The 22,988-nt window shown below is 56.3% G+C and overlaps 1 protein-coding gene across 4 annotated transcripts in view; it reads left to right on the top strand.

Moving 5' to 3' along the window:
• The window catches only part of MYO18B (myosin XVIIIB), a 57,921-nt gene that overhangs the window by 16,190 nt on the left and 18,743 nt on the right, over positions 1-22,988 (top strand). For 3 of the 4 annotated variants that reach the window (XM_039724383.1, XM_039724385.1, XM_039724382.1), the window contains 21 exons: positions 542-692; positions 815-974; positions 1,615-1,798; positions 3,002-3,194; positions 3,713-3,822; positions 5,393-5,458; positions 6,773-6,901; positions 7,129-7,272; positions 8,803-8,892; positions 10,078-10,197; positions 10,308-10,416; positions 10,895-11,019; positions 12,615-12,769; positions 13,715-13,838; positions 14,415-14,609; positions 14,710-14,820; positions 15,373-15,477; positions 17,473-17,619; positions 20,681-20,794; positions 21,198-21,314; positions 21,948-22,031. In XM_039724383.1, the coding sequence (XP_039580317.1) occupies positions 542-692; positions 815-974; positions 1,615-1,798; positions 3,002-3,194; positions 3,713-3,822; positions 5,393-5,458; positions 6,773-6,901; positions 7,129-7,272; positions 8,803-8,892; positions 10,078-10,197; positions 10,308-10,416; positions 10,895-11,019; positions 12,615-12,769; positions 13,715-13,838; positions 14,415-14,609; positions 14,710-14,820; positions 15,373-15,477; positions 17,473-17,619; positions 20,681-20,794; positions 21,198-21,314; positions 21,948-22,031 (2,733 nt within the window). The remainder of the gene's footprint in view (positions 1-541; positions 693-814; positions 975-1,614; positions 1,799-3,001; positions 3,195-3,712; positions 3,823-5,392; positions 5,459-6,772; positions 6,902-7,128; positions 7,273-8,802; positions 8,893-10,077; positions 10,198-10,307; positions 10,417-10,894; positions 11,020-12,614; positions 12,770-13,714; positions 13,839-14,414; positions 14,610-14,709; positions 14,821-15,372; positions 15,478-17,472; positions 17,620-20,680; positions 20,795-21,197; positions 21,315-21,947; positions 22,032-22,988) is intronic. The other variant, XM_039724384.1, reaches the window with a different exon arrangement.

The raw sequence follows: 22,988 nt of genomic DNA, 5'->3' as shown, positions 1-22,988 counted from the left end.
TGGGCTAGGTGAATTATCATGGTTTCTGCTGGGCTGTTGGGGTCCACTCCAGCTAGCTATGGACCCTTGCCCACACGATAATTCATAGATGAAGATAAAAAATTGAGAAACGCTCTTCTCCACATGGGAAATGTTCTCCTTTGTTCCAAGAGACACAGCAGGTGGACAAACCCATGGGAGAAGGAGGGCGTTCCCTGGTGGCAGGAGAATTTTATATTGGGGACAGAGGAACAGGCCCACAGCCAATGAGATACTGTGAGGAGAGGGGAGGGGAGGGTCTCTTCACCCAGGCAGAGACCACCAGAGGGTACTGGGTGGGTGAGGGAACACCATGTGATGGGAGAAAGGGACAACAACCCACGTGATGTAACATAACCCATTCAGTGCAACATAAAAACCACTCTGTGCAATTCCCAATCACCCAGCGCAAAGCAACAACCAAATAACTATTCAGTGCAACACAACAGCTCGGGGCACAGCTGGAGCAGGGTGTGGGGTCAGGGTGGGCTGTGGCTGGAGCAGAGCCCCCCGCGTCCCCCAGCAGCCGCAGGTGCTCCCGGGCAGCCCCGGGGCCGCTCGCCGGGGGCTGCTGTGGATCCTGGACGAGGAGGTGCTGGTGCCAGGCTCCGGGGATGGCACTGCCTTCGAGCGCCTCTGCTCCTACTTCGCCACCAAGGGACCCGACCAGGATGGTGAGTTGGGCTTTGCTTGGCTGCCCAGCCTCTGGCGTCACCGTTTGGCTTTGGGATTTTGGGAGATGTGGATGGTTAAACCCCTCACTGTGTTTTTCTCTGGGGTGCTGTGACCGTCCCAGGCGAGGGGCACCTGCGCAGGTGTGAGCAGACGCTGCACTTTGAGATCTGCCACCAGCTGGGCACGGCCCCCGTGCGCTACGACCTCACGGGCTGGGTCAGCAAGGCCAAGTTCAACCTCTCGGCCCAGAATGCCATCCAGGTGCTGGAGAACTCCACGGTGTAAGTGCCAGGAGGTGCCACAGTGCCCGTGGGAGGGGACTGGGGATGCTCCTGTCCTGGGCTGCAAAGCTGCGCCAGCTCTGGAGACAGAGAGGGGAGTGGGGCATCCATTGTATGAACAGGGGGGATTGGTTTCCCAGTGCAGAGAGCAGTGTTAGGTGGGATACTGGGGAGAATTTCCCGGCTGTGAGGGTGGTAAAGCCCTGTTTCAACTCTGGAAGTGTCCAAGGCCAGGTTGGACAGGGCTTGGAACAACCTGGGCTAGTGGAAGGTGTCCCTGCCTGCGGAGGTGCAGCACAAGTCAGAGCTGTGAGGCTTCACCAGCAGCTGCCCGGGTTTTCCCTCTGCTTTGAGCAGCCTTGCAAACGAAATTGGAACTGAAAGGGAACTGAAGTGCTGCAGGTGTCAGTGCACACAGGGGGATTTTAACCTTCTGCTTGCATGCTCCTGGCTCAGTCGGTTTGGGCTCCAACCCAGGGAAGCTTTAACAGCAGAGAACAGGCTAGGGACTTCTCCCATGCTCCCACCAGGGAGGATGCAGAGGGCGGGGGTGTCCCGGCACCCCTTCCCGCTCCTCAGAGCTGCACCAGTCTGGGATTTGGGGTGGCAGAGGCCGGGTGCCAGCGTGTGTGTCCCGCAGAGGCGCGGTCCGGCAGCTGGCGCAGCCGCGGGCGAGCGCTCCGCCGGGCTGCCGCGCCCTGGCCGGGCTGGACGGCCGCTCCCAGCCCGCGCTGCACCGCAACGCCTGCCTCAGGAAAACCTTCGCCAGCAGCTTCGCCGCCGTCAGGAAGAGGTCGGTGTGCGCCCAGATCAAGCTGCAGGCGGTGAGTGCCAGCGCTGGGACACGGCGGTGCGGGCGGGGGGTTGTGGCACGGAGCGTGGTGATGCCACGGGGGGATCTTGCCTCGGCAGGGTTCCTTACCGGGGTGCCCGCAGCCCCAGCAGTGAGTGAGCTCCTGCCCGTCCCATCAGCGATGTGGCCAGCGGGGTGCTGTGCTGCTGTCACTCAGGGAGAGCCACAGGCAAAGAGATCAGGCATGGGTGGCACAGATCACACAGAGATCACAGATCTCACACAGAGCACACACAGATCTGACACAGAGCACACACAGATCTGACACAGAGCACACACAGATCTGACACAGAGCACACACAGATCACAGATCTCACACAGAGCACACAGATCTCACACAGATCACACAGATCTGACACAGAGCACACACAGATCACAGATCTCACACAGAGCACACAGATCTGACACAGCGCACACACAGATCTCACACAGCGCACACACAGATCTCACAGAGCACACACAGATCACAGATCTCACACAGAGCACACAGATCTCACACAGATCACACAGATCTGACACAGAGCACACACAGATCTGACACAGAGCACACAGAGCACACACACATCGCACACAGACCACACACAGATCTCAAACAGATCTCAGATCACACACAGCTCACACACAATTTCACACAGATCTCACACAGATCACACACAGATCTCACACAGATCTCACACAGATCTCACACAGATCTCACACAGATTACACGAGCACCTCGCTGCTTTAATCCTCTTAAGTGCTCAGACAGTATCCAGCCCTCGGCGCTGGGCACGTGCCAGGCTCCTGCTGCTCTCACACCTAATTAAGTGTCCAAACTCTCTCAGGAGATGAGGCTCAGGCTCTGCTGAGTCCCTGATCAGCCTGTTTTGTGGTCCTGCCTGTCCCTGGCAAACCCCCTCCCCAGCATCCCTCAACCACAATGATTTTTAATCCTTCCAATCCAAATAATTTCATGGTTCTACAAACCCTGGCCATCACCTGAACACGTGGCACATCAGGAGGAAGGGTCCTGCTCACCACTTGTGTTCACCCTCTGACTGATGCTGCTCCCAACTCGGAGCTGACTCCTCCACCTGCCCAGACACCCTGCAGGTGCACAGGGAGCATTTCCCACTGCCAGCACGTGCTGACCCCACTGTCCTCTCCATCCCCACTGACCTCTGCCACCCTCCAGGATGCCCTCACCAACCTTCTCCGGCGGTCCCAGCTGCACTTTGTCCACTGCCTCCTCCCAGGGATGGGCCAGGAAGGGCCGGTCCCTCGGCCCCCAGCGCCACCAGACTCAGCCCCACAGCTGGATGTGGTGGCCCTGAGGACGCAGCTGGAGGGGAGCCAGCTCCTGGATGCCCTGCGCCTCCACCGTGTCGGTACGTCCAGACCCTGCCCCTGCAGCTCCCTGCCCCTGGCTCAGCCCTTCAGCCTTTGCTCATCACCTGCTTCTCACCAGCAGGCAGGGAATCCCCCTTCCTTCAGAAATTCCCCATTCAGAAATTCTCCATTTTTATTCCTGCTTTTTGCAGGGGTTCTGAGCCCCTCTCCTGCCTGGTCTCTGTGGCTGCAGCTCCAGTGGAGCTCCCCTTGGAGCATCAGGCTGCACCTGCACTGACCACAGCCACAGCCCGTGCCACGGGGACAGGGAGCTGTGCAGGAGGCCCGGGGGTGACACGAGGTGCTGGGGTGGCATCTGGCCACCTCAAACCCATCTCGGTGCCCTCTCCCTGCCCTCACTGCAGGGGTTTCTCTCTCGTGGCAGCTCCCCATGTCCCTCCACCCCCGGTGCCCTTTGCTGTGCACAGGATGTCCCAGCAGGTCCCTCCCCACCTGCCAGGGGCAGTGGCAGTGCCGGGGGCGTGGTGCAGCCCCCAAGAGCCCTGTGTGCCCCCAGGCTATTCGGATCGGCTGCTCCTCACCCAGTTCCGCAGGCGCTTCCAGCTGCTGACCCCGGAGGTGATGAAGAAGCACAGCTCTGCCTACGAGGTGCCAGATGAGAGCAAGGTGTGTGCTGGGCTGGGGGGCACGGGCTGGCACCCCCGGTGGGGCTGTGATGGTGCCAGAACTGAGGGGAGAGTGTGGGCATTGCTGTGGCACAGTGCCTCTCCCTGGCTCCCCAAAAACCTGGGGCTGAGGACAAGCCAGGCAGCATTCCCAGGGACCCAAGAGAGTGGAATCTTCTGGGCACTGGGCATCACCTGCAGCCTGGGGTGACTCCTCACTTCACCCCGTGATGCTGAAAGCCAAAAGGGCTCAAGAGGGAATTTGGACACCTGCCAGTTTTATTTGTTTCCAAGTAAATTTGTAGCAAAACCAGCAAAAAGCCATGCCTGGAATAAAGCTATGGATGAGCCACCAAGAGCTGAGAGGAGCTGAATTAAAGCTGGGCACGTGCTGTGCTGTGCAAACTGCAGCCAGCATGTGCAAAGGCAGTTAAGACCTCGGGATTTAATAAGACAAGTCTGACAATTGGGAAAGGTCAATATTGCTATGAAATGCTGTCGGAGGCAGAGGGTGCCTTGTCAGCAGCGTGTAAGCAGGGGATTTGGAAAATCCCATCCTCCCCGGAGCTTGCTGCCACGAGGGTTTGTCAGCTGGGAAATGCTTCCTGGGACGTGGCATGAACCTGGCTGCTGGAGCAGGGGAGGCTCAGCTGTGAGGGGACAGTGCAGCGGGAGCTGGCCCTGTGCTCATGCTGGGGTGGGACTGTCCTGCACAGCCCTGCACCACTCCTGGTCCCAGCGGTGCCACCAGAACAGGCACAGCCACAGCACTGGTGCTTCCTCACCCTGGCACGGTGTTTCGGGCTCTGTGATCCACATCTCCCTCCCTGGTGTGCTCCATCCCCTCCTTGCACGGCTGCTAGTGAGGCCAGGGCTGCAATCCTGCTGCTCCTGGGTGGAATATTCCTTCTGTGGGTTTGTCCTTCGGGGAGCAAATTAGATGATGTTGTGTGGAATGAGGTGTTAGCAGAGGATTTTTGTTACAATTTCTGTAGCCCTGGGGCTTTCAAACCATCCATGCAGCGTGGCTGCCCCGGGGGAGTGGCTGGTGTTGCTGCTGTTATGTTCATGTTCTGGTCCAAAGCTTGGAGTAATTGAGTTCAGGCTTCTCCTTGGGATAATCTCCTGCTTGAATCCTCCAGGAGTTCTGTGCCATGGGCTCAGGGGAGAGCTCAGCCCTTCCCCTGTTTTTGGCTCCATGGGATGAGCTGTTGGTGAGGGGGGCAGGAGGGGAGCACTGAGTGCAGCTGGACAGTGCTGGGACAGGCACTGTCCCCTGTGTCACCTCCTGCCCGTGTCCCAAGGCTCTGCCAGACCAGGAAAAGGAGGAAAATCTTCCCTGCAGCTGCAGATCTCTGCTCCCCATCCTGCTGAAAGCCTCAGGGGAGGGAAGTCCTTGCACTGGGACTTGGAACTGGGCTTTGGCAAAGGGAGGAGGAAAGGAGGGCAGAGCTGGGTGGACCCTCACTGGGTGCCCATGAGGACTGGGGGTCTCTGAACCCCATTTCAGCAGCTGACAGCAGGGTGAGGGTGTTCACTGAGCAGTCCCATGATGTGCCCCTTCTCCGTAGGCTATCGAGGAGCTGTTCCAGGCACTGGATCTGGAGAAGAAGAGCGTTGCCATAGGACGCACCCAGGTACCACAGTGTGCCCTGCTTCCCTGTTGCTCTGGTGTGTGTGGGCACAGCCTCATGCCAGGCTCCCCAGCAGCACAAAGCTCCCCAAACTGGGGACAGAGGCTCTCCTCCACTGCTGCAGATGGCACCAGGTGGGCTGGGAAACTGAGACTCTAAATATCAGAGTAAAATCCTCGTAATTCCCATCTGAAAGCACTACCCAGGGTCACTCCTCTACCTAATTACCAAAACCCAGCCAGCCCCTGGTGGTATTTAAGTTCCTAATTACCACTGATGTCTCCTGGGAGTGAAGGGGGCTTGGGCAGCTCGTGGCTTTGCTGCAGAGCAGGAACTGTCACAGCAACCACATTTGAACCTCAGTGTGATGGTCTGAAAGAAAAATTAATTTCACGTGCGTGCTTGCCTTCAGCTCTGGAGTTTGTAAAGAAAGAATTCACGGAACGGTTCTGTGGAGCAAAATGACTTTCTTTTATCCTGCACTGTGCAGTTTGTAATTATCTCCTCTCTGGAACCCTCGTTCTTAATCAATAGCACGGTGGCAGCCCCGGTCACATTTTGTTAGGGACGAGTTCGCTTTGCCGTCGCTTTGAGCATTGATTTTGTACCAGCTGTGAAACTTGCAGGGCTGGGGAGTTAATTCAGACATTAATGAGGCGATCGAATGGGTGGTGGAGCAATCATGGCATCAGCTCGGGAGAGCCACTTTCCTTGGGGTTGTGCTTTGATTCAATTTGGCACAGTTAAAATGCAGCTCTCCCAGCACTGCCCCGGCCTCGCCCGTGTCACTCAGGGTTATTAAAGCTGGGCCATGGAAATGGCTGGGAGCTCCTGGTCCTGGATTCCAAGGGCTTCTCCCAGCAGTGACCCAGAGACACTTCAGACACTCAGAGATCGATACCGGCCTGGGTCTGATGGCATCAGCAAATCTGTGTCATTTCTGAGGCGCTTCTGACCAGTTCAGAGAAAGAAAACAATCTGGTTTATTTTGGTTTTGCGATTGTAACACATCATTGCTGTTACCTGTGTGTATCTATGTCTCACTGGTCAGAATCCTCTGTCAGTGGAGGTATCCATCCATCCATCCATCCATCCATCCATCCATCCATCCATCCATCCCATCCCATCCCATCCCATCCCATCCCATCCCATCCCATCCCATCCCGTCCCATCCCATCCCCACAGTGAGGGGAACAGGCAGCGTCCCACAGAAAAAGTTTTGAGGAATTGCACCTTGTGATGGTCGATGTCTCTGTCAAGGAGGAGGGAGGGTTCCCAGCCCTGGCCTGGGGTGTGTCACCTGTTCCTTGCTGCCAGGTGTTCCTGAAGCCGGGGGTGATGTCCAGGCTGGAGAAGCAGCGGGACAAGCTGATAGCCCAGAAAATGACTCTGCTCCAGGCTGCCTGCAAGGGCTTCCTCAGCCGCCAAAAGTTCAAGAGACTGAAGGTACCCATCCCGTGGGCTGGGGGCACCTGAGCCCACCCGGGTCAGCGCTGCTGGGACACGGCCCACAGCACCCAAATACAGCTCTTTAGAGCTCCCTTGAAGCTTTCCCCTGTAGCCATGAGATGCTGTGCTGCCATCCCTGAGCTCCTCTGCCCCTTTCCCCCTCCAGCCCGGTCCCTCCTGGCAGTCCTGGCTGGGTGAGGGTCATGGCTGCTGTGTCCCCACAGATCCAGCGCCTGGCCATCCGCTGCATCCAGAAGAACCTGCAGGTGTTCCAGGCAGTCAGGCACTGGCCCTGGTGGCAGCTGCTGAGCCACGTGCGGCCCCTGCTCAGCGTTAACCTCGCCGAGGAGCAGCTCCGCGCCAAGGAAGTGAGTGCCAAGGGTGGGCTGGGATGGGTGCGACAGGACAGGGTTCTCTAGGGGCTCTGCCTGATGGATTGCTCAAGTTGAAAGTCACTTCTGCCCAGGCAAAGATGTTTTTCCTACCATCCAGAAGTTGGCATCTGTTCTTAGCCCAGTGCCACACGTTCTGCAGAGCTGTGGAGGGAGAAGTGACTTGCTTAGGGGGACAGTAGCAAACACACCCTGTTATGGTTGTGTTTGAGGGTCCCAGGACAAGGGAAGAGATGAGAATCTTGACTCCATGTTTCAGATGGTTGATTTATTATATTATGATATTATATTAAAATGCTATACTCAAACTATACTAAAAAGAATAGAGAGAAAGGATCCGTCGGAAGGCTGGAAAGCAATAGCAAGGAAGGAATCATAACAAAAGCTTGTGACTCTCAGAGAGTCCGTCACAGCTGGATCTTTGACTAGTTATGAAGTAGAAACAACTCACATGGACCAATCAAAGATGCACCTGCTGGTAAACAATGTCCAGACCACATTCACAGCCATCAAATAGTTAATTGTTTACATTTCTTTTCTGAGGCTTCTCAGCTAGAATAGGAGAAAAATCCTAGCAAAGGATTTTCATAAAAATATCATGGTGACACCATATCCCCAGAGTCAAATTCCACCCCTGGGTTCCCCCACTGCCCTCCTCGTGCCCTCTGCAAGCTCCAGGGCTGTGTCCCCTGAGCCAAACCCCTGGGGATGGGCTTGTCAGCCTGTGGGGAGATGAGTATTCAAACACCCCTGTGACAGAGTGGACTCCACTCTGTACTGTCCCCAGTGCTGTGCTGGCATCCACCTGTGTTGTCCTGGGTGATGGGAGATGCTCATGGACATTTTTTGTCCCAGGAAAGGCTCCTTTCAGCCCTCTGCACCCTCTGAGACCTGTGCTAAATTCCTCTCTTTCCTGGAATCCCGCTCCTCCTCTTGCCTTAGCGAGGTTTTAACAAGATGTTTTCAGGCTGGCTCAGATGAAATAAAAGCTGCCCAAGCCTCTGTTTTTGTCTCCAAACCCACCTGGGATCCATCAGGCCCCATCATCTGTTAACCTCTGTTTTTATCACCATGCTGCACGTTCTGCTCCTGCTCAGTGTTGGACATCAAAGCAGGACAAGGCTGCGTGGAGCAGCTCCTGCTGCCTGGGAAGGAATCACAGCCAACACTGTGCCTTTGCACCATGCTCTGATACCTGCCAGGGCCCTGAGACACTCCCTGGGCATGATCCAGGCCCCTGGCTGTTCATCCCAGGCTTTTGAGGTTTGCTGCTCTCTCATAAAACATGCTCTACACACACCAAAGCTGACATTCCCTCCGATGGAATTCATGTCAGGAGCTGTAGTCCCGGCAATTTGCAGTGAGCAGCCTTCAAAGTTGCCTGGTAAATTTTATTAATAAGGCAGCTATGTCTCTTCCACTTATTTTGAACAGAAAACAAGGTTTTCATAAATAAACCGAGGATGCTGGAACTCTCTGTGTGTGTTTTTTTCCAATCTTCCCTAGGAGGAGCTGGCGGCGCTGAGAAGGAAGCTGGAAAAATCCGAGCAGGCATGCAGCGAGCTCAGACAGACTACAGAGAGTCTGGAGAGCAAGGTACAGCCCCAGAACCTCTGGTGCAGACCCCAAAACATCTGATACACACCCCAAAACCTCTGCCACAGCCCTGCTTGGCCATGTTGGGATGGGAGCTGATGGGGATGAACAGGAGCAGCAGTTCCAGCAGAGCAGGAGGAGCCATGGGCAGGGGCAGCTGCCAGGGATGGTCCCCTGGACAGGATTCTGGAGAGGCTGCAGTGTCCAGCTGCAGAATTCCAGGCTGACATCACTCCAGGCTGCCCAGAGAAGCTGTGGCTGCCCCATCCCTGAAAGTATCCAGGGCCAGGTTGGATGGGGCTGGGAGCACCCTGGGCTGGTGGAAGGTGTCCCTGCCCATGGGGTGGAACTGGATGAGCTTTAAGGTCCTTTCCAGCCCAAACCATTCTGTGATTCTGCGTTCCCAGCTGGCTGCTGATCCTCTGTGGGTTCTGCTCTTGGGTGCGCAGCTCCTTGTGATTGTGCCTGGGATTTTGCCAAGCATCATGAGGAGAAGGAGCTCCCAAGGTTTCTATAAATACCCTGGGCTTTCCCAGCTCCCTCGGCTGCAGCAGGGCTGAGCTGGGTCTAGGCTGCAGCTCTGCGTGATGGAGCCGACAGCCCCCAAGGCCAGGACCCTCCTCATCCCTGGGAAGGGGGTAAAGATGGTTTAGTTTAAGCCTTTGGGAATGCTGAGCAAGGCAGCTGCCTCAGGGCAGACCTAGGAAAACACCAGGGAGAGAAATCCTGTGGGATTTGCTTACTGGGTTAAGCTTGTGGGATTCCCTAAGGACCTGGTGCCTGCACAATGTGAGGTGCCTTAAAATGCTGTCAGACACAGGAAAGGAGTGTTGGAATGCTGTGTTTTCCTGTGGCTCTGCAGCCCCTGGACTGGCTGAGCAGGAAGGACCATGTGCCCGTCTGCTCTGCGGAAAATGGAATTGATTTTCTGGATTAATAATTCTCCCCTTCTGCTCCTGGTTTCAAAGGAAATTTAATGCAATAAAGTAGGACAATGGAGAGCTGTGATGAGCCCTGCAGTGCAGGCAGCGTGGCACAGGCAGCTGCCACACAGGAGCCTGGGCTGCCACTGGTGACACTGGTCAGGGCCGGTGTGCACTCCTGAGACCAGGCAGAGCTGTCGGGATGGCTGTGGCGTGGCAGAAACCCCCCAGCCATGCCCAGACTGACCCCCTGCTCCCCCAGATCATCGACCTGACCACGGAGCTGTCGGATGAGCGCTACAAGGGCGATGTCACCTGCCAGGCCCTGGATGGGGAGCGGGCGGAGCGGCTGCGGGGCACCCGCGAGCTGCAGGAGCTGCAGGTACAGAGCCCCGAGCCCTGTGCGGTGACAGTGGCCCTGCCATCCCCCTGACACAGCCCTCCTGAGTGCCCCAGAGCTGGGTAGAGCTGCTCCCTTCCTCCCTTCCCCAGAGCAAACACGACCAAGTGCAGAAGAAGCTGGAGTCGGTGGAGAAGCAGCTGGAAGAGGCCCAGCAGCTGGTGCAGCTGCGTGAGATGAAGATCAGTGGCTCTGGAGGAGGTAGGGATGTCCCTCTGGAGGCAATGCATGCTCTGGGCATCCAGCCTGACCTCTGGGGCCGCAGAGAAGAGGGCAGAGGTTTGTCCCCCCCAGTCAGTGCCACTCTGCAGCCCCTGGCCACTCCAGAGCGTTCTGTCACCCCGCGTTGCTCATCCAGCGGGAGCTGGCAGTGACAGCTTGGTGACACAGCTCTGGATCTGGCATGGGGCTGGTGGTGCTGTGCCCCAGGGTGCTGCTGCCACTGCTGGCATGTGCTGGGATGGGGTGGGATGGGATGGGGATGGGATGGGCACACGTGCTGTGCCTGAGGCAGGGCGCAGGTTCTGTGTGAGCGGGGCACACAAAGCACAGCCGTGCCCCATAAGCTCTGTGCTGGTTTCAGTGCTTTGTGCACCCCCTGCCCTGCTCCCAGCAGGGCCACGGGGGCTGGTCAGGCCCCAGCACCCACCCTGCACCCCTGGGTGTCTCTCGTTGGCAGAGGATGAGTGGCAGGTGAGGTTTGACTGTGCCCAGACCGAGATCGTTTTCCTGCGGAAGCGGCTGGCACAGCTGGAGGAACGGCTGGAGGCAGAGCTGGGCACCAGGACAGGGCTCGAGCAAAAGGCAAGTGCTGCCAGCCCAGGAGGGGACAGGGGCACCCACGGCAGCAGGGCTGTCCTAGGGATATTCCTCTCCCTGCTCCCAGGAGCTTTGCAGGGCTTAGGCTCAGCATTGTGTCTGCTTTATGTTGCTGTTCTCACTGACCAGGAAAAAACAGATATTTTCTACTGGTCTGAGCCTCAGAAATCACTTTTGCATAGCAAAATTCCACCTTGGTCAAGTGTGAGCGTGGGCAGAGGGTGAGGAGCTGTGGGCAGGGGGTTTTCAGTGGTGGGTCTTGGTGCTGCTCTGGCTTTAGGAGCTGTACATGGCTGTGCTGTCCCCATCTGTCACAAAGAGCTGGCAGCTCCCGAGCTTTGCCCCAAGGAGGGAAAAAGCCAACGTGCTTCCCTGAGCAGTGCCTGGGAGCCAGGTCACTTCCCATAAGGATAAAACAAAGAAATAAAGATTTCTCATGGTACATTAAATAGTAATAAGAAAGAAGCTGAGTTTTAGGAGCTTGGGTAAAGTGAAGCAGCCCATTTGCTCTCAGTTAGTGTGGAATTACAGGCTTCATTAATGCAAGATTTTGCTTATTTAAAGCCATTCCTTAACGACTCCATTCCCTGGCGTGGGAGAGCTCTGCGTGTCTGTCCCAAACACCACAGGGATCCTTGGGGATTCCAGTCCAGACGCAAAGAGAAATGGGACCAGGCATCGCCCCTGACTCAGCAGGAGAGGCTGGGATGCTGCAGGCATCGGGGGGTGCCTGGAGCTGGGGGGGACACAGCACCTCGGGCTGTCCTTGTTTAGTGAAAAACCTCTGGGTGAACCAGCCCTGGGGAATAAAGTGAGGCTGAGGCCTGGTGGGGATTTTATCCAGGGGTGTGGGGTCAGTGGGGCTCCTCTGTGGGGTGTGTGGGGTCAGTGGGGTCCTTCCTCTGTGGTGTGTGTGGGGTCCAAGGGTCCTTCCTCTGTGGGGTGTGTGGGGTCAGTGGGGCTCCTCCTCTGTGGGGTGTGTGGGGTCCAAGAGTCCTTCCTCTGTGCAGTGTGTGGGGTCAGTGGGGTTCCTCTGTGGTGTGTGTGGGATCCAAGGGTCCCTCCTCTGTGAATTGAGTGTGCCATGGAGTCTATAGGGTCCCTCCTGTGTGGGGTCCATGTGTCCCTCCTCTGTGGGGTGTGTGGGGTCAGTGGGGTTCCTCTGTGGTGTGTGTGGGATCCAAGGGTCCCTCCTCTGTGAATTGAGTGTGCCATGGAGTCTATAGGGTCCCTCCTGTGTGGGGTCCATGTGTCCCTCCTCTGTGGGGTGTGTGGGGTCCAGGGGCCTTTCCTCTGTGGGGTGTGTGGGGTCAGTGGGGCTCCTCCTCTGTGGGGTGTGTGGGGTCCAAGGGTCCCTCCTCTGTGAATTGAGTGTGCTGTAGAGTCTATGGGGTCCCTCCTCTGTGGGGTGCCTGTGCCGTGGTGTCTGTGGTGTCTATGAGTTCCCTCCTCCACGGGGTGCATGTGTCCATCTTTTGGGCGGTCCATGGAGTCCCTGTGGTGCACGTCTCCATCTTCTGTGGGGTCCCTGGGGTCCGCGTGTCCCTCCCTGGCTGCCACAGCCGCTGTGCCCTCCGCAGCTGGGCGAGGCGCGGGCGGCGTGCCAGGCGGCGCGGGACGGGGCGCAGCGGCTGCGGCGGCGCTGCCAGCGCCTGGCCTGCGAGCTGGAGGACGCCCGGCTGCTGGCTGAGAACCAGCAGAGCCGCAGCCACGAGCTGGAGAAGAGGCAGAAGAAGTAAGGCTGGTGGGGAGCACCGGGAGGGCTGGGGGTGCTGGGGCAGGAGCCAGGGAACGGGGAGGGTTGGGGTGGTGAAGAATCGTGTTTCCTGGGCTGTGGGGTCCACTCTGGCTGGCTATAGAGCCTTGCCCACACAATACTTCATAGACAAAGGTAAAAGATTGAGAAGCACTCTCCTCCACGTGGGGAACGTTCTCCTTTATTCCAAGAGACACAGCAGGTGGACAAACCCATGGGAGAAAGAGAGCATTCCCTGGCAGCAGGGAGCTTTTATACCCCAGGATGGGGACACACGGAGAGGTCCGCAGCCAATGGGACACCAGTGAGGAGTGGTGAGGGGAGGGGTAACCCAGGGGAGAGATCACCAGGTGGTACTGGGACAGGTGAGGGAAGGGCCACGTGATGGGGAAAATCCTGGCAGCAGGGAGCTTTTATACCCCAGGATGGGGACACACGGAGAGGTCCGCAGCCAATGGGACACCAGTGAGGAGTGGTGAGGGGAGGGGTAACCCGGGGGAGAGATCACCAGGTGGTACTGGGACAGGTGAGGGAAAGGCCACGTGATGGGGAAAAGGGGTAACAAACCACATGATATATAACATAAGCTATACAGTGCAATATAAAACTATCTGGGCAAATTCCCAATCACCCAGTGCAAGAGAACAACTAAACTGGTGCACCACAACAGGGTGGGTGAAGAGCTGCTGTAAGGGTGGAGCTGCTGTAAGGGTGGAGCTGTTTTTGTTTTTGCTGCTGGGAGTTATTTTTCCATCCCATTGCTCTGTGACTGACACAGGGTCTGAGCCCAGACCGGTTTGGGTTGGAAGGGACCTTAAAGCTCATCCAGCTGCATCCCTTGCCATGGAGGGGGAATATTCTCCTTCCACTATTCCAGAGTGCTCCAAGCCCTGTCCAGCCTGAGCTTGCTGTGCTGCCCTCCAGGTTTGACCTGCAGTTAGCCCAGGCCCTGGGGCAATCTGCCTTCGAGAAGAGCCTCCGTGAAAAGCTGTCCCAGGAGAACACCAGCATCCGCTGGGAGATGGGCAAACTGCAGCAGAGCCTGGAGGTACGAGGAGATCCCACTTTGCTCTGTTGGACCCACTTTTGGGAGCAGCACTCATTATCCTTGCAATTAGAGCAGAGGCAATCAGGAAACTTGATTCCAATTTCTCTTAGCACAGCTCAGTGTGTTTAAATCTCCTTCCAGAAGGGGTGTTGCTAGGTGTAAGTGATGCTCACCCCATGATTCAGCTAATCAGGGACACCCCATTTTCACTGGGGTCACTTGTGCTCTTCCTCACATGCCTACCCCCAGTCCCACCTTGGGGAAGGTGCTGTCTGTGCCCCATGGGATGGTGCTGCACCAAATGCCACCGTGGTGGCAGGGGCATGGCTGCTGGGGTGGGGGGAACCCCCAGGGCTGCTGCCAGCCCCCCCAGGCAGCTGGGGCTGCAGGGAACCCACGGGGGACACCCCAGGGCAGTGGGAAGGTGAGGTCAGGATCAAGAGGGAAAACTGGGCATGTGGCTCTCGATGTGGGACCCCTGCTGCTGCTCCAGGGGGTTGGCACGATGCCTTTGGGAATGCTGTGGGTTCTGGGAGCAGGGTGTGAGTGTCCAGGCTCTGACCCCGCTCTGCCCAGCACAAGGAGGCCGAGGTGGCCAGGCTGGAGCAGCAGGTGGCCGTGCTGGCTGGTCGAGTGCAGGAGCTCAGCACCCCCGGGGCCACGGACACGGTGCCCACGCTCAAGAAGAAGCTCTGGGACCTGGAGGGCAGCGCTGCAGAGCAGAAGAAGGAGCTGGAGCGGCAAACAGCTGCTGTGGATCACCTGGAGCAGGTAACGTGGCGCTGGGGGGATCAGGGGTGTCTGTCCCTGCTGGGACAGCCCAACGCCATCCTCATCCCCTCGGGGTGTGCATCACCTCTGGGTGTTTCAGCTCCACGAGAGGCTGGAGCTGGAGATTGAGAGGATGAAGCAGATCCACCAGAAGGAGCTGGAGGACAAGGACGAGGAGCTGGAGGACATGCAGAAATCCTGCCAGAAGAGGGTAGGTTTGATGCTGGCTGCTCCCCATGTCCTCAGGAACCCTTCCAGGGGTCCATGTTCTTGTTTTCCCACCATCACCCCAGCATGAGCCTCGGTCACAGCCTTGGGGTGCAGGCTTGGGGTCAGGGATGAGCCCCTGTCACAATGGAGGGGCTGTTGGGGACAGTGTGTGAGAGCCACACGTGATGCAGCACATGGACCCAGTGCTCCCAGTAACACCAGTGTCAGCTCCAGGGATGTCATGTTTGGGGATGATTTGCAGAAAACAGCCTCTCCTCAAGGCCATGAGGTTGGTGGGTGCAAACACGAATTCCAGAGCTGCAGGGGCATGTCTGGGTGTGCTTCAAACAGCCCATCCTGTCCCCAGTGTCCTGCAGGTCCCTGGCACTGGCACTGCCAGGGTAGGAGGTGCTCCAGGGGACGTGGCCCATTCCTGGTTCCCAGTGCTGGCTGCAGAGGTGACTCCCTCTCCTGGGGAATGCCAAACCCCCACCGTGGCAGTGGCACCTTGAGGGGTGGCTGGGCACTGAGCGTGGCTGGCTTTCTCCCACAGCTCCGGCAGCTGGAGATGCAGCTGGAGCAGGAGCACGAGCAGAAGCAGATGGTGCTGCACGAGAAGCAGGACCTGGAAGGGCTCATTGGCACCTTGTGTGAGCAGGTAAGGGGGCAGTGCCCTCCCAGGGGATGATTCGTGAGCCATGCCCTGCCCTAAAAACAGGAGTGGGGATAAACAAGTGCAGCCACAGCAGCAGCCTGGTCTTGGTGCATGTGCAGCTGCTCGTGGTGCTCTGTCCCTCATCTGTCCCAGATGCCACCCAGCCACAGCAGGCACTGGGATCTGGAGGTGTTGGGACTGCAGGTATCACTCAGGGGCTGCATGGTCCTGCTAAGGACCCGCAGAGGGGAATTGTTCCTTTCTGTACAGAATTATCCAAGCAGGGGAAGGTCCCTGCTTTTTCCTGGTGTTTCATGAGAGCCAGACTAGCCAGGTCTAGCACTGGAGTGCATCCAGCTGCCTAGAAAAGCAGTTTATCCAATCCTGCTCGTTGCAGAGGAATTATATCCCAAGCATATTTGGTGCACAAATCCTTTTTCTCTCTCTGATCAGTCTGTGGCAGCAACTGGAAAAAAGCACACCCAGTTCTGCTCCTGTTCAGCCAGCAGGTGAGGGGCTGCACTCAGCCCCCTTGGGCATCCTTGGCATCACCTGGAGGCCACTCCAGAGCTCTGGGGACTGAGAGAGGCCAGGGCTGAGGATGGCAGCAGCTCAGTGTCACTGTCAGGTGGTGCTGCACCCCAGCACTGCCCAGAGGATCTGTCACATGTCCCCACCCACCCTCACACTGCTTTGTCCCAGTGCCACTCACCCTGGCACAGAAACCAAGCCCTGTGTCCTCTGGCTGTTGGCACAAGCTGTATTTCACCATTTCACCAGCCCTGGCAGTCCTGTGAGTTCATTAAACGGGATGAACCCGGCATGTTTGCAGCAACAGAATGGGGGGCATATTTCAAGCAGACACAAAATGGTCTGACAAGGCTTATCCAACACAACCCTCCTGCTCCTGGCTTAGAAAATGTTTTGGGAGCTGTCACAATAAATAATGCTGTATCAAAGCAGGGGATTATTACAACAGTCCAACACATCCTGCTTGTTCGTGGGAGGGGAGCTGAGATGGATGAGCAGGCAGCAGGAGCTGGGGGGACTCAGGAGGAAAGGCTTCCTCTCCCTCCAGGACAGCCCCCAGGTGTTGCCCTGGCAGCCCCCAGCCCCCCAAGGACAGTCCTGGTGTGAGGAAAGGGGAGATGGGGCCACGCAGCTGGAATTGCTGTGAGACACAACCACAGTTTGGCAGCAGCTATTAAATCAAATCCTGCCTTTGTCACTTAAAAATCCTGGGTTGCAGTGGTGGGAGGGGGCAGCTGGTTCCGGCCATGGCACCAAATTTATCCCCTGTGGTCGTGGACAGACCCTGAGCAAGAGAAAAATGATGTGAGCAGTGTCCAGGATCCAGCTGGAGGGATGGCAGGGGAACAGCAGTGGTGGTGCTGCAAACACCCTCTGGTTTGGAGAGGACAGTTCATTAAAAAATGGGAAGAAAACAGCCAACCCAGAAAACTAATTAAGGAAATGGAGATGCCAATGATTTCTTGTTCCAGCAAATTCCAGCCAGCTCTAAACCAGGCTACAAGGTCAAATCCACACAGCAGATTTTAGCCAGTGAACAGAAAAAGGAGAAGGAAGGGGTTTGAAAGGAGAGCCATGGAAAACAACCTAAATGGAAAATGCTCTTATACCTCAGTTATGCTGAAATCGAGCACTGAAACCATGTCCCTGTTTATTTGGTGGCTAATTCCTTTATCCCTGTAACCATGGTTGCTCTCTCCGTCTCTCTGGGGGTTTTTTAAGGTACTCCTCGTGGCTGTGTGGCCAGGCTGTCCCTCTGGCCACAGGGGTGACCACTGGGGGGATGTGACTCGTGGAGAGCAGGGCTGGGCAAATATTTCCAGAGGAGCAGCTCTTTTGTGGGGAAAAATACAGAACTGGCCGTGGCACTCAGTGCTTCGGTGCAGTTAACCAAAACATCCCTAAATTGAGTGGGGAACGCTTTGGGATGGGGCAGAAGGGCTCAGGCACCCCCTGTCCCCTGCCCAGATCGGCCACCGCGACTTCGACGTGGAGAAGCGGCTGCGGCGGGACCTGCGGAGGACGCGGGCGCTGCTGGCCGATGTTCAGCTGCTGCTGGCGGCCCCAGGCGAGCCCGGAGGCGGCGGCCAGGAGCTGGAGCACCTCCGCCAACAGGTACGGAGGGGCTGCGGGCGGCGGGGACCATTCCCGGCCGCCCCGGTTTGACTGAGCGCTGGCACGCAGCGGGAGTCTCCTCGGAAAAGGAGCGCTTCCCTGTAATTAAGGCAACGCTGGTGAAGTGTTTTTTCCCTTTTTTTGCTGTTAATTACCTTCTGTTTGGCGCGTTTCTGTGCGTCTCCTACGGCCGGGCTGGGGCGGCGTTGCCATAGGGATGCTGCGAGCGGCAGAGAGGGATGGGGGGATTTGCCGTGGTTTGAGCTCAGCGGTGTTGGGTGACCTGGGGAGCGGCTCTGTGCCACCACACTGGGGACATCCCCCACCCCAGGGTGAGCTCTGAGTCCTGTGGGGTGCCCTGCCGTGGGATAGGGGCACCACGGGGCTCTCCATCCCCTGGTGGGCCGTGTATTCCCAAGTGCCAAGCAGGGGCTCAGCTAAAGCTGCTGGTCCTCTGAAACCACTGAGAAATTAATCTGTTCTGCACATTTCCCCTGGAAACGAACGAATCTGGAGGCACGAGCAACTCCAGCAACACCCAAATATAATTGGGTGGGTAGTTGTGCATAAATAACAGCTGTGAGCAGCAGCTGTTCCCACCTGTGCTGGGGGAGAAGGGGAAGGTGAGCTGGGCCTGATGGAGCTAGAAGGGTATCCATGCCCTTACCTGGATGTCCAGGGCAGGAGATGGCCATGGCTGGGACAGGCCACAGTGGGAATGGCCATTTTTTGCACTCTTGTGCTTTTAAGTATTATTGACCCAGTGCTGTAGTGCTGTGCTTCATGAATCCCTCGGTGTTTCCCAAATCCCACTTTGGGGCTGGAGAGGTTGCACTGCCCCTGTTTTTTCCCAGTCCCTGGTGGGAGGGAAATGTGGCAGGGCCCTGCCCTCAGGTCCCTTCCATGATCTGAGGGGGCTGCGTGGATGCTGAGGTGTTTCCTCTGCCCATCCCGTGGCCATCCCGCCGTGTCCAGCCCCATCCCTCTGGGGAATAATGCCCAGCTCGCCTGGGGAGCAGAGCTGGGGAAGTTAATCTTTACTCCAGAGAGTAAAGTCGTGGAGAGAGCAGTCTGGGCATCTGGGGGGGCTCAGCCTGGGGAAAAAGAGGCTCAGGGGGGGGACCTTGTGGCTCTGCACAACTCCTGACAGGTGGGGACAGCCTGGAGAGGGTCAGGCTCTGCTCCCAGGGAACAGGGACAGGAGGAGAGGAAACTGCATCAAACTGTGCCAGGGGAGGGTGAGGTTGGACACCAGGAGGAATTTCCTCATGGAAAGGGTGATCAGGGACTGGAAAGGGCTGCCCAGGGAGGTTTGGAGTCCCCATCCCTGGAGGTGTCCAAGGAATTCCTGGACATGGCACCCAGTCCTCTGGGCTGGTGACAAGGTGGGGATCAGGCACAGGCTGGACTTGATGATCTTGGAGGGCTTTTCCAACGTTTATGACTCTGGGATTCTGGGATTCTTGCTCCCTGCACACCCAGTCCCCACAGCAAGGCAGGAGGTCACTCTCTGTCCCTGTGGTTCCATGGCTGCGCTCAGCTCCCTTGAGTTTGGAGAAGAGCAAACAGCCTGGATTTTGGGGATGCGGAGCTTTTGCTGTGCCACCAACACTGAGACTCTGCCTGTGTTTAAAATGCCACATGATTATTCTGTCCTTTAAGCTGAAACAATTTCTAATGGCATTCATGACGACTTTCTCAAAAGCCAATGCATCCTACCAGCAGCCCACGGACCTGCACGAGAAGAAAAACTTTGCTAAAATGTTACATTTCCGTTAATCAAAATCCATATGGCTGGAAGTGCAGCATTGTTTCTTAATAAGGCTGAGGCATCCATTTTATGCAGGTATTTAACAGATGGTGTTCACAGCAAACTAATGTTGTTCCACAGTTCATACATTATGCATTTTTGGGGGGAATTTCAATTTATTCTTCCCAAGTGGGAAAATTCCATTACACGAAGTGAATTGGAAGCTGATGTTTAATGAGGGGTCCTGGAGATGCTTTTCTCCCTGATGGAACTATCAGGGATTTGGTGGGAATTGTGGCAGGGAAGAGGCCAGTCCATGATTGTGGATGCAGCTGTTTCTAGAGCAGCTGGACAGGTGGGAAAGGCCATAAAACCAGGAGCTGATCTGAGTGGCATCTTCAGCTCATCCCAGCAAAGCACAGAGACTTTTTTACAGCTGATGGAAGAAAGTTCTTCCTTTTCTAGTGAGAGGTCTCAATCTCCCCAAACAGTGGAGGGAAGCTCTAGTGATAGTATTCCATGATTCCCCTCACCTTTTAAATTATTTTTTTTTGAGAAAAAGAGATTAAAAAGTAAAAAAAATAAATTCTCAAACTCTTGCCATGGTGTGCAGCTTTTCCCGTTGCTCCCTGGAACTCCACAGGGAAACCAGGACCAGGCACAGGAAATGAGCAGTGAGCAGAGGGGTTTATTTTTCTCTTTCGTAGAGAAAAGAAAGAAACCCCAACGAGCAGGGGAAGGAACTGGATGTTCAGGTACAGCCTACGACAACTCCTCCGCCCAGGCAAGGGGGGAGTTTTCGGGATGACGCTGCAGCTTCCAGATGTTTGCAGCCCATTGAAGAGCGTTGTGATCTTAATGGCTGAGCTGTAAAACCCGAGAGCAAATTAGCGTTTATAAATGGGATCTTCCACGTGTATTTGCAAATGCAATTTACGCCACGTGAAAAGCCCATTTGCAAACCCCCGAATCATGAATTGCTCTAATCAGGACTTACATGTAATTCACATAATTTTGCAAATTAATGATCCCAGCTCCACCTCGCCGAGGAAGAGGGAGGATGTGCCACCGAGGCTGCTGGACTCACCAGGACAGTCAGTGGTGTTGGGATCTGTGCTGGGAGGTGCCAAGGAAGCTTTGCCTGCCCTGTAAACCAGGAGAATGGGTTTAAAACGTGGAGATTCTGGGTTCTTTAGCAGAGAAAAAATGCTCTGTGGAAGCGGGAATAAACGTGGCTGTGTGGCACGGGGACAGCCCCATCAGCATGTGGGTTCTGCTCCTTTAATGATGATCCCCTGCAACTTTTCCCAGTTGGAAGAGAGTGAAGCCAAGTGTGCAGAGGCCCAGAGATGCCAGCAGGCAGCCGCCCAGGAGCTGGAGAACCTGCACACGGAGCTGGAGACCCTCAGCAGAAGCAAGACCCTGGTGGGTTCCTGGAGCTGTCCCAGGGCAGGGCAGGTGGGAGGGCACAGCCCCACCTCGGGGGGTTTGGCAGCAATCAGCAGCTGCTTGGCTAAATCAGCCGCTACCAGAGTGGTTAATAAATCACCTCGCAGTGTTAAATACACGGGTGAGGATTTTTACAAAATATCCCAGCGTATTTACTGAGTCTCCAAGGTTATTCCTCACTAAATCTTAACCTGTTCAGTTTGGAAACAACAGCCCTCGGGGGGGTTAATGGGTGGACAAAATTCCTGCAGGGCAGCAGCATCCCATGGTCCTGCTCTGCCTCTCTGATGGGCTGGAGGCTGTTGGCAGCCCATGCCAGAGGGGATTTGGTGGCTTCCCTGTGGGATCCATGAACCAGGTGCTGTGGATCCTCCTGCAGGTGGACGAGCAGCTGTTCCAGCTGCAGCACGAGAGAGCAGACCTGCTGAAACGCATCGATGAGGACCAGGAAGACCTGAATGAGCTCATGGAAAAGCACAAGGCTCTGATCGCCCAGGTAGGAGCTGGGGCAGTGTCTCCAGCCCTGCAACGGCTCTCAGAAAGCCCTGCAGGCTGGCACAGAGCAGGTGGTGGCCCCTGGGGCTGCACAGAGGGGTGAGGAACCCAGGACAGAGATGCTGTGATGAGGAAGGGAAGGCTCACAGCACCAGATCCTCTCACCTGCTTTAGTTTCAACACTTGGGGAATCCTACAGCTGCCCCTCTGGGTTGTTTTTATTCTTCCTTTCACCATTTTCTCATGCAGAGGTTAAAAAATGCTGCCAGCCAGCCTTGGGGCTTTCAGTGCCATATCCAAACTATGTCAGGCTCTCCCAAAGGATTATCCTGGGAGCTGAGGGACCCCAAAACTCCCATGGGAGACAGCAGGCTGGCCAGGCTGACAATTCACAGTCTGATGCCCTTTGCAGAGGTGGGAGGGATCCAGAATCCTGTGTCTGGAGCCAGGACAATCTGTCCTGATCCACAAATACTTGTTTCAAAAATTAGGGAAGCTGCAGTGAGTTGGGAGGATGAAGCTCCATCAGGGCAGTCCAGGAGCAGCTCACTGTCCCAGTGGCAGGAGGTTCAGGCAGGAACCAGCCCCCTGCTCTGATCCCACTGCTCCCACTCCAAATGTTCTGTTTCTGCAGTCGGCCACAGACATCGCTCAGATCCGGGAGCTGCAGACGCAGGTGGAGGATGTGAAGAAAGAAAAGCAGAGCCTGCAGGAGAAGGTAATTCCTGCAGGGGAAGCTAATTCCTGCCCAGCCTGTGGCACCCCTGCTGAGGAGTGGGATCTCTTTAGGCTGGAGAAATCTTTTCCTGGCAGAGTTTTTGGTATTCACAGCCTGGCTTCTCCCTCCTCCCCTGCTGAACTGCCCTGGCTGGGATGGGCTGACCCCAGGGCTGCCCCGGGGTGGGCACCAGCAGGGGCTGCACCCCCTGGCCTCAGTGGCTGTGCCAACCCTCCTGGAGTGAGGGATTTAATTTTAAACACATGAGTAATCCCATTAAGTGAAGTGCTTTACTGGAGCGTGGCTAAGCTGCCCAGGAATCAGAAGCAGGACTCGCTCCTCCGAGGCGGAGGGGGTGGTGCTTTGGAGATAGGCTGGATAAAAGGAGGCAAATTCCTGCAGTTTTAGGTCAAATCCAAAATCTGAACCCGGGATCACTAAAAGGGCAGTTTCCTTTGGAGATCTCGGTGTAAGAACTGAGGAAACAGCTTGGCCCAGGCAGCTTTCCACAAAGACTGTGAATTTTTACTCCTGCTGTCCTCAAAGAGTCTGTGAGGAGAGAAAAGCAAAGGAGCCCCAGACACGTGTCCCTGGCCAGCAGGTTCTCCATTCAGAGCCACACATCGGTGTCACACCTGCTCCGTGTGCCTTCAACAGCAGGGAATTCTCTGGGAAGGGAGGGCAAGGCTTGGACACATCACCTCAGGGGCCAGGAGAGACCCCAGTGCATGTCAGGGACTGGAGAGGGGATCTGGAAAGGGGGTCAGGAAAGGGGGTCTGGAAAGGGGATCAGCAGGGAGGATCAGGAAAGGGGGTCAGCATGTTAGCGTTCAGGGACACATAATCACTGAATGATTAAATTCAGGTGCTTTTATTAAAGAGCTCTGGGTGTCAGGGGTACAGACCCAAATCTGACTCCGCCATGGGTTCAGGATGAACATGTTTTTATGTTCGTTA

The sequence above is a fragment of the Passer montanus genome, unplaced genomic scaffold, assembly GCF_014805655.1.
Source record: "Passer montanus isolate IOZ18808 unplaced genomic scaffold, ASM1480565v1 scaffold53, whole genome shotgun sequence".
In the NCBI taxonomy this organism is placed as follows: Eukaryota; Metazoa; Chordata; class Aves; order Passeriformes; family Passeridae; genus Passer; species Passer montanus.
This window is presented reverse-complemented; position numbering and strand designations above follow the sequence as displayed.